The 13,909-nt window shown below is 55.3% G+C and overlaps 1 protein-coding gene across 2 annotated transcripts; it reads left to right on the top strand.

The window, feature by feature from the left end:
• Nucleotides 1-3,954: 3,954 nt before the first annotated feature.
• Cnn2 (calponin 2) lies at nucleotides 3,955-12,727 on the top strand. 2 transcript variants are annotated; one of them, XM_005406004.2, is made up of 7 exons: nucleotides 3,956-4,094; nucleotides 8,229-8,350; nucleotides 9,199-9,265; nucleotides 9,360-9,497; nucleotides 10,189-10,305; nucleotides 10,396-10,542; nucleotides 11,538-12,727. In XM_005406004.2, the coding sequence occupies exons 1-7, from the start codon at nucleotides 4,032-4,034 to the stop codon at nucleotides 11,805-11,807; spliced, it is 924 nt and encodes a 307-aa protein (XP_005406061.1). In that variant the 5' UTR covers nucleotides 3,956-4,031; the 3' UTR covers nucleotides 11,808-12,727. The 2 variants fall into 2 exon arrangements, with proteins under 2 accessions (XP_005406063.1, XP_005406061.1); XM_005406006.2 differs by lacking the exon at nucleotides 9,360-9,497 and having other exon boundaries at nucleotides 3,955-4,094.
• Nucleotides 12,728-13,909: the final 1,182 nt, after the last annotated feature.

Here is a 13,909-nt window from a genome sequence, read left to right as displayed (position 1 = left end):
CGTGCTCCGACATGCCTCCGCGCGTCGCCCGACCGGCCAGCGAGTGCCCGAGACGCGCCCCGGCCGCCGCAGTCCTCAGCCACTGCCGCCGCCTTCGTTCGCGTTTCCTCAGGGCCCGACGACACCAGCAAACTCGCCCGGCCAGAGCGCCGCGGCTCCGCGGGGAACCCTGGGATGTCCGCGGCCGCCCGCGGAGGCCCCACCCTCTCGTGGGCGGCCGGGTTCCGTGGCGCGGGGGAGGAGGGCGGAGCCACCGTCTATTTTGCATACAGCATCCCATAAGCCTAGGCGGCGGCAAGGCCTCTCTTATTAGGTCAAAGTAGCCAACATCTCAGGCTCTTTAAAAGTAAACTGGATGACCGGAGATGTTTTTTTGATGGGACGCTATGAGAATTATACAAAATATAAACCAATGATAAATTGACCTAACTCTGAAGTGATAACAATGTTAGCCCTTAAATACTCAAGGCTGCAAAGGTGGACTTGTGCTCGCTTCGGCAGCACATATACTAAAATTGGAACGATACAGAGAAGATTAGCATGGCCCCTGCGCAAGGATGACACGCAAATTCGTGAAGCGTTCCATATTTTTCAACAGGAAACATATGTCAGCCCCTCCCCACTTTTTAAAGTCAGGCGTAGCGCAGCCTTCTGCCGTCTGTCCCTTGCTATGGCTCCTTTGACAGAAGTGTTTACTGAGCACTTGATGTTTTGACCAGCGCAGCCACAATATCCGCTCTTCCTCCCTGCTCCACTCGCCGGCTGTGCCCTTCCAGCGCTCTTCTTAGTTTTTCCTTCTGGGAACAGAACCTCTGAGGCGGACCGGCTGGCTTCCTTCTCTCCCGGGACTCTCCAACTCCTGCCAGCCAGGACCAGGCGTGCATCTGCGGCGTGCCACCTGTGCGTCATGCCACAGGGGACCACCGGGTGAACAGGGAGCAGACACCTGCCAGTCCCCGTCCCCAGAGTCCTGGCACACTCCAGTGTCCCACTCAAAAGGGACAAGGGACACTGGAGTGTGCCTCCCTTACACATCCTTGAAACGCACTGCAGCCAACACTTATTGAGTGCCTACTGTATGCAGAGACTTGTGGCCTGCTGTCCGGCCCTCACAGCGAGTACCCTGGGCCCTGCAGGGTGACAGGAGGGTAGCCCAGCTGATGATCAACTCAGAGGCTGAGAAAAATACTCCCAGACCCACCTCCTGCTTCACATCTTTCTCTTCCTGTTGCATAGAATGTCCTGCATACAGCAGGTGCTCAATAAATGTATGATCTTGACATTGTTACCAACATATCTACCATTACTCATTAATGTTTGTTTAGTTGATTGGTTGGGTTTTTGTTTGGTTTTGGAGATAGGGTCTTGCTATGTAGCCCAGGCTGGCCTCAAACTCCCAGCCTCCCATACTGCTGGGATTACTAGCATGTCTATCATGCCTGGTTGAGATTGCCTTATTATTTACTGTTATTTGCTACTGCTATTACCGGTTTGTGGCTGTAGTGATTGGTCCTCACCCGGTTCCTCCAAGCCAGGCATCACATGGGGCGGGGTTGAGACCTTATTCAGAGTTTCCGAAACGCTCCTTCCAGCCCTGTGTCCTTCCATGGCCCCAAACCATCCCACAGTGAGACATGAGAAGACCTGTGACATCCAGGGCGAGGAGTCCAACAAGAGATCCAGAGGCTCAGCCCTCTCTTCCCAGAGAAAACCAAGAAGTCCCTGGGACCTGCCAGGTTCCTGCTTCCCAGCCTGAAATTCCTAAGATTCTGCCATCTGTTGACACAGTCAGCCCTTATCTCTGGTCAGGCGCCTGCCTGGCACTCTGCAAATATTTATGTTTTGTTCTGCTGGGGATGGAGCCCAGGGTTTCATGCATGGTAAGCAAGCGCTCTGCCTCCGAGCCACACACTCACCCCTTTAAAAAAATTTTAATTTTGCCAGGCGTGGTGCCACATGTCTGTGATCCTAGCACCTGGGAATTCGAGGCCAGCCTGGGCTACATAGTGAGTCCAAGGCCAGCCTGAACTGCACTGTGAGAGCCTGTGTCAAAAAAAAATTTTTTTAAATTTTGAGCCAAGCATGGTGGTGTACATCTGTAATCCCAGCTCCTGGGAGGCCGAGGCAGGAGGTGCGCTGTGAGTTCTAGACCAGTCTGGGCATGAGTTGAAGTGAGTTGAAGTCCAGCCAGGACTATATAGCAAAACCTTGTCTCAAAAAAACATTTTTTTTTTTAATTTATTTTGTTTGTTGTTGAGACAAGGTCTTGCTATATAGCCCAGGCTAGCCTCAAACTCATGGTGATCCTCTTGCCTCAGCCTCCCAAGTGCTGTGATGACACATGTGTGCCTGGCTTTTCAGCCCTGTTGAGCAGAGCAACTGGTCCACTCTGTCCTTCTAGGGGAACCAACAAACTGGAATACATAGAAGCTAGAAAAATTCTGCACAGGTGGTACACACCTACTATCCCAGCACTCTGGGAGGCTGAGTCAGGAGGATCAAACATTTGAACCCAGCCTGGGCAACAGAACAAGGCAAGGCCCTCTCTTTACACAAACACCAAAATGCATTATGAGTTTTTAATTTGAACTTAAAATTGATTAAAATGAAAGAAAGCCAGTGGAGGTGGTGCATACCTGTGGTCCAAGACATGTAGGGAGGCAGAAGCAGGAGATCTCTGCAGCCTGCAGAGTCCAGACCAGCCTTGGGTACACCCTGGAACCTCCAGCTCTCCCTGCACCTCTGTCGAGGGCTCTGCAGTGCTGGCAACTGGCCCCACAGGGGCCCTGCAGGGGTACCCAAGGTCCCAGGGCCTACTCCTCACAGACCTCAAAAAGGAGACCCGGAAGAACAAGGATTCACCTAAAACCACCCCACTGGGTCTCAAACTTAGAGAGATAGAATGGAGAGTGACAAGTGCCAAAAAAAAAAAAAAAAAAAAAAGAGGAAAGAGTTCAAGGAGCAGGGCCTCAGGGAGGAATTATCTTCCAGGACAGGGTGGGGAAGTCATCCCTGAGCTTTCAAGGAACCCAGTCAGCCACTTAACAGATGTGTCCAACTCTTACTCAAGCCTCAAAACCCCACCTTCCATCACCCCTCTGACAGGTTTCTTTGAACAGTTTTCAAACACAGCCCCCACTAAGGGACTATCCCAGCAACATGGCCGTGTTTCTTCTTGCATACAGGCAAGGGAATGAACAAATGAGTGACTGAATGAGAGTTCATTTGCTCCTTTACTCATTTAGTAGTTTATTTTTAATTTGTATATTTATTTATTTTGAGTGTTCGGAAACAGGGTCTCACTAAGGAGTCTAGGCTGTCCTTCAATACAGTACAAAGCCCAGGCTGGCCTGGAACTCATGGCAAACCACCTGCCTCAGCCTCCTGAGTGTTGGGATTACAGGCGTGTGCCACCATGTCCGGGCTCATTTAGTTTTTATTTTTGTTTTTTTATCTTTTGGACAAAAAAGGTTTTGCTATGTAGTTCAGGCTGGCCTTGAGCTCACTTTGTAGCCCAGGTTGGACTCGAACTAGCAATGATCCTCCTGCCTCAGCCTCCCGAGTGCTGGGATTACAGGCGTGCGCCACCGCGCCCCGCTGGGAGTTGCCTTTGAGTGACAGAGAAGGGTTCTCATTTGCACCCCTAAAGGTACCAACCAACAAATCCCACTAAGGTGCAAAAAGATAAACTGAGACCTAGAAAATGTGAGAGGGAGACTTTGGAGCTCATAGCAGAACAAACAGGGCAGGATACCTTGTCTGGCCCGCCCAGAGCCGCTTCCCCGCCTGCCTCAGTTTCCCGCGATGGCGGGGGGGGGGGCCGCCGGCGGGCGGGGGTCGGTGGTAGCCCGAGACTCAGGAAGTTTGCGGCCGCAGGAATTCGGCCCTTCGCGGCCTTATAAGGGCATTTGCGCTCCGAGCCAATCAGCGGCGGGGGGCGGTGTCCGCCCCGCCCCGCCCCACGCCCGCCTGGGTCCCAGCCAGGGTCCCCGTCCCATCGGTCCGCGTCCCGTCGCCCGCGCTTCCCAGCCATGAGCTCCACGCAGTTCAACAAGGGACCCTCGTACGGGCTCTCGGCCGAGGTCAAGAACCGGGTGAGTCCGGGCTCAGACCCGCGCAGCAGCCCTAGGGGACGTCGTCCACCGTGGGGGACAAGGAGACCCCTGTCTCCCTGACATCTGGGGAGTTGGGGGCTGCCCTGAGGCTCCGGGAGATCTGCGGGTGCCTGGTTCTGAGGTCTGAGGGGACGGGGGAGTGACCACCCGTGTCCCCAGCACTTGGGGGGGGGGCGTCTGACCTCCTCCATCCTAGCCCCTGCCCAGGGCCACCACCCCGGGGACTCCTGATGGATCGAGGTCCAAGAAAGCCCTGGGGGTCTAGGGCGACCCCAGCTGTTCCTTCCTATCACTTCTGCTTTTGGGGTGCTTGTCTGTGGGAGGGGAAGGGGCGGGGCTGGTGGCTTTTGGAGAGGGTGTGGGGGGCCCCCAGCGGAATTTCCTGCTGCTCACACCTGGGGTGGGGGACACGGGCTCAGATCCTCTCCCTGCTTCTCCCCACTTCTTGAGTTTAGGGGCAGCGAGGGGTCCCCTCAGTGTGCGCGGAGTTCGTCACCTGGAGACTGAGCTAGGGGGAGATGCGTTTTTCAGAAAGCGCTTCTTGGTGGGGCTAGTAGCGCAGGCCTGTCTTCCCAGCACTCTGGGAGGCCGAGGCAGGAGGATCGAAAGATTAGGTCCGGCCTTAGCTGTGTATGAACTTTGCCCAGAATAGAAAAGGGCTGGATGTGTAGCTCAGTGTGAAGACCCTGGGTTCGATTCCCAGTACTAAAAACAAGTAAAGAAAAGACAGAAAGCACTTTTGGCCCCGGAGCTGAGGGGCGCACAGCGCAGCCTCTCTCTTTGGGAACAGAGAGTTGATGCTGATCCCGGAGCCGGGCGCGACACGCGGGTCCGAGGCAGGGGTGGCTGTCATCCCTGCGTGGCGGGGCACAGGCACCCGGAGGCACCTGGGAATGTGATGTCACAGCAGGCCTGTCTGGGCACGCAGAAGACACTGGTCTGCTCGGCCCTGGCCCTCCACCACTGCCTCGGGCCTCCTGGAGCCACCTCGGCAAGGGGAGGGCGGGAACGGGGTCTCTGGGTGGCCTGAAAGCCCCGGGCGCCGTCTCTGAGCGCGGGGAGCATTTCCCGGACACACAGGCAGGTGGAGAGCCTGGGGCCCAGAGAGGTTGCCGGGCTGCTCAGAGCAACACAGCTTCCCGGGGCCGAGCCAAGACCGGGACGCGGACTGCCCCTGACCCAGCTAGGTGGCAGAGAGTGGGGAGGGACGGCCCAGGGGACGGAGAGGGGTCCCCTGCCCTGCCCAGCCCTGAGAGCCGCAGCGGCCCTCAGCCCGGCCGGAGGGAGGGCGTGGCCGTGGTGGGCGTGGCCCCGACCACCGGCTGGGGTCACCCGCGGGTCGCACTCTGTTTGAAAGAGGGCTTCCCTGGCTTCCCGCACACAGCCCGAGGGCGTTACAGCTGCTTCCCCGGGGCCCGAGGCCTCTGTGCATGCGAGGCCTCCATGCATGCTACCTATGCCTCAGCTTCCCCGTGGCAGGCTGGCCATGCCCAGGGAGACTAGGCAGTTGCGTAGTGCGCTCCCGGCCGGGGGTCCAGGGCGCTGGGAACAGCTGGTCTCAATTTAGCCTCGGAGGCCAGGGCCACATTCCTGGCAGTTTGAGGGCAGCTGGAATGCGCCGAGGGGCGGAGGAGGTGACCGCTGCGGGTGCGGGCGGGGCCTGGACCTGGGTCTCCAGAGCCGCCACCCCAGGGACCCGGCCCAGGCCTGTAGCTTGGGCTGTGGGAACCCAGCCCGCCCCCACACACAATGGCTGGGCCGGTCAGGTTCTCCACTTTTGTCTTCCGTCCTGGTGCAGGCACTAATCCTGCGCCCCAGGTTTAGAGCAAGAAGCAGGAAGTGGGACACCTGTAAAGAGAACCTGAAGCCTGTGCAGCTCTGCATGATGGTTCCTGGCTGTCATCCCAGCACTCTGGGAGGCTGAGGCAGGAGGGTCGCAAGTTGGAGCCCAGGCTGGGCAAGTTGGCAACTTAGCGAGACCCTATGTGGAAATAAAATATGAAAAGGATGTGCTCGCTTCTGCAGCACATATAAAAAAACAAAAAAGGGCTCAATTCAAAGGCCTTGGGTTCAACCCCCAGTACCACATACGCGCGCACGTGAGCGCGCGCACACACACACACACACACACACACACACACACACAGTTCCCCTGGGGAGTGGCGAGACTCAGACTCAGAGGAGAGGCAGCTATCCCCAGTCATAGAGCTGGGTGTGGAGGAATCAGACCTGGGAAAGGTGCCTCTTGGGCCCTTCTGGTCCTTGCGGAGCAGGGAGAGGAGGAAGGGACGCATCTCTTTGTTAAGAAAGGAAGGAGGGCAGGGGTCTGCGGCCGGAACTGGCTTCTATTTGTTTGTTTATTTAGTGGTACGATCTCCAGCAACTGGGTATCAAAACCAGGGCTTTCTCAGTGAGTACATCCCCAGGTCTGTTTTAGTGCTAAGTCACTAAATTATTCAGGCTGGGCTTCAACTTGGGACCCTCCTGCCTCAGCCTCCCTAGTACAGGGATTACAGGTATGTGCCATGGTGTCCAGGTAGGTACTATAAGTGAGGAGGTACACAACATACTGGAAGGTGCAGATAAATGCCAGAAGGAGCATAAATGGATGTTGGAGGCACAGAGGCTTGATAGAGCCCCCACGGGACTCCGTTGTCTTGGGACACACAGAGAGACAGAAAATGGGGGCCTAGACATTACCTGTACCTGGGTTTATAACAACAGGACTGGCAGCAGCCAGGAGTGGGAGCCTCCTGAGTGTGCTTGGCAGGGGTTGGCGGGGAAGGGTGAGGTTCCACACAGCTGTTGTCTTAGTTATTGTACTGAGACAAAATATCCAACACCCAAAGTTAAAGGAGGGAAAAAAAAGTTAATGGAGGAAGGGTTTATTTGGCTAGTTCCTAGAGAGTTCAGTCCATAGTCACCTGGCTCTGAGGCAAGGTGGCACAAAGAGAAACAGTTCATGGTGAAGCAGGGCAGGCAGAAGGCAGCAAGCAGCAAGAAAGCCATGTCACAAAGCAGCAAGCAATAAGTGACAAGCAACAGCCCTCTTATCAGTCCCTTATATCTTATCCAGGGTACCCTTAGGGTGGGTAGCACTCACACCTAGGGTGGGGGACCCTTAATCCTACCCAGAACTATCCCAGACCAATCAGTGGACTGATTTAGTAATCAACCACCCTTGATCCCAGCATCACACACTCTAGACCCAGCCACCTCTGAAAAAGCTCCACCTACAACCCCATGAGGCTTTGGGGGAATGTCTAGACATAAGCCATAGCACCTGTCATCCCAGCACTCAGGAGGCTGAGGCAGGAGGATCACCATGAGTCTGAGGTCAGCCTGGACAACATGGCAAGACCCTTGTCAATAAAACAAAAAGTAAAATAAAAAAAAAAAGGAGCAAGACTGTGACACTTGCCACAGCATGGATGAACCTTCAGGATGCTATGCTCAGTGAGAGGCACGAGACACAGAGGACACACAGTGCCAGCATGGTGGCGCACACCTGTAATCCCAGCACTGGGGAAGCTGAAGCGGGAGGATTGCTGTGAGTTTGAGGCCACTGTAGGCTACATAGTGAGACCTTGCCTCACAAAAGAAAAAAAGAAGGACACACAGCATGGGCTGCATGGACAGGAAATGCCCAGGGCAGGTGAACCCAGAGACAGCAAGTAGCCTCTTGGTGCAGGGCTGGGCGGATGGGTGACTGCTCACAAGATGGAGTTTGTTTTGGGGTGACAGAATGTCTGGAATTAGAGGTGGTAGCCGCACATCATTGTGAATGTACTGACCGCTACTGAATTGTACACTGGGGGTGGAAGCCAGGGCCTTCACACTGAGCTACATCCCAGCCCCTTTTTATTTTTTATTTATTAAGTCACTAAGTTGCTCAGGCTGGTCTCAAACTTGCAATCCTCCTGCTTCAGCCTCCCATAGTGCTGGGTGATAGACATGTGCCACCACACCTGGCTCATGCATAGGGAGAGATTTTTAGGAGCCAGTGTGAGTTGTGAGCCTGTGTGCTTGGGCTGGCCGGCGCCTCCAGGCCGAGTCTCTTCCTTCCCTGGAGTCTCTGGCTGCCTGCTCAGCCCTCGCCCTCCACCCCTCCAGCTCTTGTCCAAGTACAACCCGCAGAAGGAGGCCGAGCTCCGCAGCTGGATCGAGGGCCTCACGGGCCTTGCCATTGGCCCCGACTTCCAGAAGGGCCTGAAGGATGGGGTCATCCTGTGCACGTGAGTAGACGCGGCTCTTGCTTCCACTAAGTGGGTGTTGTGTCCTTTTCTTGGCTTTGTTTTTCTTTTTTCACAGTGTCAGGGATGGAATCCAGGGTGCACACGAGGCAGGTACTCACCGCTGCACTTTTGATTTCATTTTGAGACAGGATCTTGCTAAGTTGCCCAGACAGGAGTCGAACTCAAGATCCTCCTGCCACAGCCTTCTGAATAGCTTGGATGGCAGGTGTGCAATGCTGCCCTGGGCTTCTATTTATCTTGCTGGGTGTGGTGGCGCACGTTTGTAATACCAGCACTTGGGAAGCTGAGGCAGGAGGATCCTTGCGAGTTTGCGACCAGCCTAGGCTACAAAGTGAGCTCAAGGCCAGCTTGAACTGCATAGTGAGACCCTGTCTCAAAAAGACAAAAAAAAAAAATTTGTCTTATTGGCCCGTCTGGCATCTCCAGCAGTGAACATCCCAACCGTACACTGCCCGTTTCATGAGCCATCATTCAGACTTCCACAGTTTTAGACATTAAAGGTGGTAACAGAGCCAGATGTGGTGGTGCAGGCTGTCATCTCAGCACTCTGGGAGGCTGAGGCAGGAAGATCACAAGTTTGAGCCCAGCCCGGGCAACTTAGTGACTTAGTGAGACCCTGTTTCAAAATAAATGAATTTTTAAAAGGACCGGGGATGCAGCTCAGTGGGAAAGCCCTGGGTTCCATCCCCAGCACCATAAGGAAAGACAGACAGACAGTGAAGCCGGGAGAGACAGCGAGGTTGCCCAGGAGGCCTGTGCTTGGGGGAGGTCTCAACCTAGCCTCTGAGGCTCCTGCTCTGACGAAGGCTCTGCCCCTGTCCCCCCAGACTCATGAATAAGCTGCAGCCGGGCTCGGTCCCCAAAATCAACCGCTCCATGCAGAACTGGCACCAGGTGAGGCCCCGCTGGGGAGGAGGAAGGGCAGCCCTGGCGCCCAGGGACGGGGGAGACTGAGGACCACTCCTTCCCTTCTCCTGACTCCTCCCAGCTAGAAAACCTGTCCAACTTCATCAAGGCCATGGTCAGCTATGGCATGAACCCCGTGGACCTGTTCGAGGCCAATGACCTGTTTGAGAGCGGGAATATGACACAGGTCCAGGTGTCTCTGCTTGCGTTGGCAGGAAAGGTGAGGATCAGAGAGGGACAGCATTCTGCCTGGTGTCACACAGCACGGTGGGGGTCGGTGTGCAGGGTCTCTCTCTTTCTTTTTTTTTTTTTTTTTTTTTTTTTTTGGTTCTTTTGAGAGAGGGTTTTACTATGTATCCAGGCTGGCCTCAAACTCCTGGTGATCCTCATGCCTCAGCTTCCCACAAGTTGGGAAGACAGGTGTGTGCCTGCATACCTGGCTTACTGTTTGGTTTGGTTTGGTTTTTGTGCTGTTGGCAGTGGAACCCAGGGCTCTGTGAATGCTAAGCCACTGCCGCCACTGAACTGCGCCCCATCCCCGGAAGGAGGTCTCAGGTCATGGAATTGAGCCCCAGCTGTGCTTTCTGAAGCCTCCTGTAGGAGCGGAGGCTGGGTGACCCGGGAGGAATGGGCAGGGGTCTGACCAGGGATGGGCTGGACCAGAATGGCCAGGGTAGGGAGAAGAGGGTGACTTAGGTGAGCCAGAGGAGGCAAAGACACCCCTAGAATTCCTGGTCTGGGCAGGCGTGGTGATACACGCTTGTCTTCCCAGCACTCTGGAGGCTGAGGCAGGAGAATTACTGCAAATTTGAGGGTCTCCTCCTGTCATGGGCCTCCCCAGGCCGCACTGCCAAGGCCCAGATCCAGGGTCCCTGCCACGCCCCCACCCTCCTTGCCCCTCTTTCCCCCAGGCCAAGACGAAGGGGCTGCAGAGCGGCGTGGACATCGGGGTGAAGTACTCGGAAAAGCAGGAACGGAATTTTGACGACGCCACCATGAAGGCTGGCCAGTGTGTCATCGGGCTGCAGGTGACCCTGCCGTGACATGGGCCCCTGGTGTCTTCCCAGGGAGGCTCTGGGGCCTGGCGGGCCAACCTGACCCCTCCTGTGCCTCCGCAGATGGGCACCAACAAGTGCGCCAGCCAGTCGGGCATGACGGCCTACGGCACCCGGCGCCACCTCTACGACCCCAAGAACCACATCCTGCCACCCATGGACCACTCCACCATCAGCCTGCAGATGGGCACCAACAAGTGTGCCAGCCAGGTGGGCACTGACGGCACTCGGAGTGCAGCTAAGGCCATGTTTTCCCCTCTGGGGAAGTGTCCAAGCCACTCTGTCCTCAGTTTCCCCTAAAGGGTTCCTCGAGATTCTGTTCAATTCTACTCAATTTTAAGATCCTGGGCAGCCAGGTATGGGGGCATATGCCTGTCATCCCAGCATACTGGGAGGCCGAGGCAGGAGGATCTCAAGTTTAAGGTCAGCCTAGACAATCCAGTGAAGGTCTGTCTCAAAATTAAAAACAGGCTGAAGAGTAGCTCAGTGCAGAGGCCTTTGGTTCCATTCCTAGTACTGCACAAGAAAAGATAAGAAAAGATTGTAAGATCTTCAGATTTTCCACCTAGTTGAGTGTATATGTCTATGTAATGATATTGGAGCCCTTAGCTGCCCTGGAGGACTGAGCCCTAACTGAGGAGCTTCCTGGCTGGCAAGGAGAAAGTGGAACAGTCCTGGTTTCAAGTGAGCAGGACTGAGCCAGGAGAAAAGGAACCCCCCAGGGAGCAAAGATCCACACTTCAGTGTCTGAAGCAAGCCCTGGAAAGACTCCAAGAGATTTTTGAGGTGGTTTTTTTTGAGTCAAGATGTCACTGATGCTGGCTGGGTGTGATGGCGCACGCCTGTAATCCCAGCACTCAGGAGGCTGAGGCAGGAGCATCACTGTGAGTTTGAGGCCTGCCTGGGCTACAAAGTGAGTTCAAGGCCAACCTGAGCTGCATAGTGAAACCCTGTCTCCAAAAGGCAAAAAGAAAAAAAAAACAAAAAGATGTCACTGATGTCACAAAGTTGCCTAGGCTGTGGTGGAACTTGAGGTCCTCCTGCCTCAGCCTCCCAGAGTGCTGGGATGACAGGTGTGTGCCACTGTGTATGCACCGTTGGGGGGACTCTTTGCCTGGTTTCAAAGAAGCTGGGGAAACCACCTGATAGCTGTGGGACCCCTTTTCCCTTCCTGCCCCATGGCGACCTTTCCCCTCTTTCTCCAGGTGGGCATGACGGCTCCGGGGACCCGGCGGCACATCTATGACACCAAGCTGGGGACGGACAAATGTGACAACTCCTCCATGTCCCTGCAGATGGGGTACACACAGGGTGCCAACCAAAGTGGCCAGGTGTTCGGCCTCGGCCGCCAGATCTACGACCCCAAGTATTGCCCTCAGGGCCCAGTGGCCGATGGGGTCCCCTCCGGGACTGGCGACGGCCCAGGGGATGCCTCGGAGTATCCGCCCTACTACCAGGAGGAGGCCGGCTGTTGAGGCGGTGTGCTGACCCCCACATCGTCCCTCCATCCTGGTCTTTGGTTTTTCTGTGTTTCCTTCTTTTCTTTTTAACATATTGATTGGTGCAGGGTGGGGTGGGGTGGGGTCTCTGGGGGCTCTTCTCCCCCATTTTTTTGTTTTTTGAGACAGGGTCTCACTATGTGTCTTAGGCTGGAACAAACTCATTATATAGCACAGGCTGGCCTCCAGTTTGCAACGACCCTCCTGCCTCAGCCTCCCTAGTGGGAGCCTCCCACGCCTGGCTCCCCCATCCTGTTTCTGTACCTTTGCAGGACTGAGCCACTGGGTGGGGAAGGAGTTGGCCATATTGGGGTGCAGTGGGGTGGAGGGGTCTCCCACCCCAGATTTCCCAGCAGGCCTTGGGCAGAGCTATATAGGTGAGAGACAGGACCAGCCAGGGGAACCTGGCCCCAAATGGTTTCCGGTTTCCTCTTCCCCATGAGCTTGTGGTTTCTGTACCCACAAAGGTTTCAGGCTGTTTTAAGGAAAGAAAACAGCTTTCTTTCTTTTTTTTCTTTTTTTCTTTCTTGCAAGGGGGTGGGTGTGGGGATGGTGAGGGGATGGTACGATATGGGTCCTTTGGGAAGGGGCTGCACCACAGCCCTACAATGTAGGAGCCTCGAGGAGCCCCGGATGGCCTACCCTGCCCCTGCCCTGGGTGGGGCGGCTGAGAGGGTGGAACAATAAAGTCTAGAGCAGCTGGGGCCCAGGCAGCCCCCGGCCCTCGGGACTGATCCTGCCCTGTCCCGCTCGGGCCGGACCAGCTGTACTCACCCCTCTGCTCACTGCCCTGCCAAGTACTGGACATGGACCCCCAGCCAGGGGCCCCTGGACTATGAGATAATGTGAAGTGCAAGTGTGGACCAAAGCAATAAAAAAACCTCCATTTTTAAGAAGAAAATGCCTGATATTTGAGAGCTCCCTCACCAAAGACCCTGGTGTGGGGGGTGGTTTCGCTTTGATGCTTTGCAGGGGAGGCTCTCCGAGGAGAAACAGCTTTGGGGGTCTAAAGGGAAACTGAGGCCTGAGGCCATAAGGTGAGTCTGGTTTAAAGCCCAGAATTTGGCTACGGGGAGAAGGTTAGGAAGAAAAAGACTGACCTCAAGCTCTCCCTGCCCTGTTAGCCCTGGCCCCACGCTATGGGGCCACCTCTCAGCCTCCTGGCCTCTACTGATCCCATCTTCCCAATGAACTCCTATACATCCTCAAAGCCCCAGAACAAAGCCATCTTCCTCCATGGAACACCTGCTCCATCCTGACTCCTCCTTGAACGCTCAGAGCTGTGTCTATGCATAGCCATGGCATGCTCACCATGATCTTGTGAAATGTACCCGTTTTTCAGAGTGGGGAACCATCTGGTTTTCCACAAACTCGGTAACCATTACCACCCAAGACTGTAGTGTTAGGATGTTGGGGTTCCCTTCCCTTCTGCCATCACATGGCCCAATGTGTAAGGCGCCAGGGATGTTCGTTGAATGAATGAATGAAAGAATAAAGCCCTAGGTTGGAAACCACCACCCACCCACCCCTAACACTTTTGTTTTTAAGGCAAGGTCTCTGTAGTTCAAGCTGCCCTTGAGCTGACTGTGTAGCCCAGGCAGGCCTTGATTTAGTTGAAATCCTCCTGCCTCAGCTTCCTGAGTGCTGGGGTTATAGTCTTGCAACACCTCCCCCTTTAAATTTTGTGGTAGTAGGGACTGATTGTAGGGCCTTCCCATTGCTCTACATCCTCAGTCTTTTCTTAAATTTTGCATTTTGCTAAATTAGCCAGGTTGAGCTTGAACTTACCATCCTCCTCCCTCAGCCTCTCAGAGTGCTAGGATTCCAGGTGTGCACCACCGCACAAATCCCCATATTATGGAGGGCAAATGGTATCCCTGAATCTGACTCTGGCTAGGCTCCAGGTCCCTGGGGGACAGGGCCTCTCTGGGGAGTGGGCTGAGGGCGAGATGAGCGAGCTGCCACCGGGATTGGACGCCGCAACACGTGTGTGTTCCCTTTAAGAAACCCGGCTCAAGGTGACTGGCGGTAATTCCGCCTTCTCAGGCGCTCGAAGCTCCGGATGGGCCGCTCTGTGA

Source organism: Chinchilla lanigera, unplaced genomic scaffold (genome assembly GCF_000276665.1).
Source record: "Chinchilla lanigera isolate Chin_1 unplaced genomic scaffold, ChiLan1.0 scaffold00094, whole genome shotgun sequence".
Classification (NCBI taxonomy): domain Eukaryota; kingdom Metazoa; phylum Chordata; class Mammalia; order Rodentia; family Chinchillidae; genus Chinchilla; species Chinchilla lanigera.
This window is presented reverse-complemented; position numbering and strand designations above follow the sequence as displayed.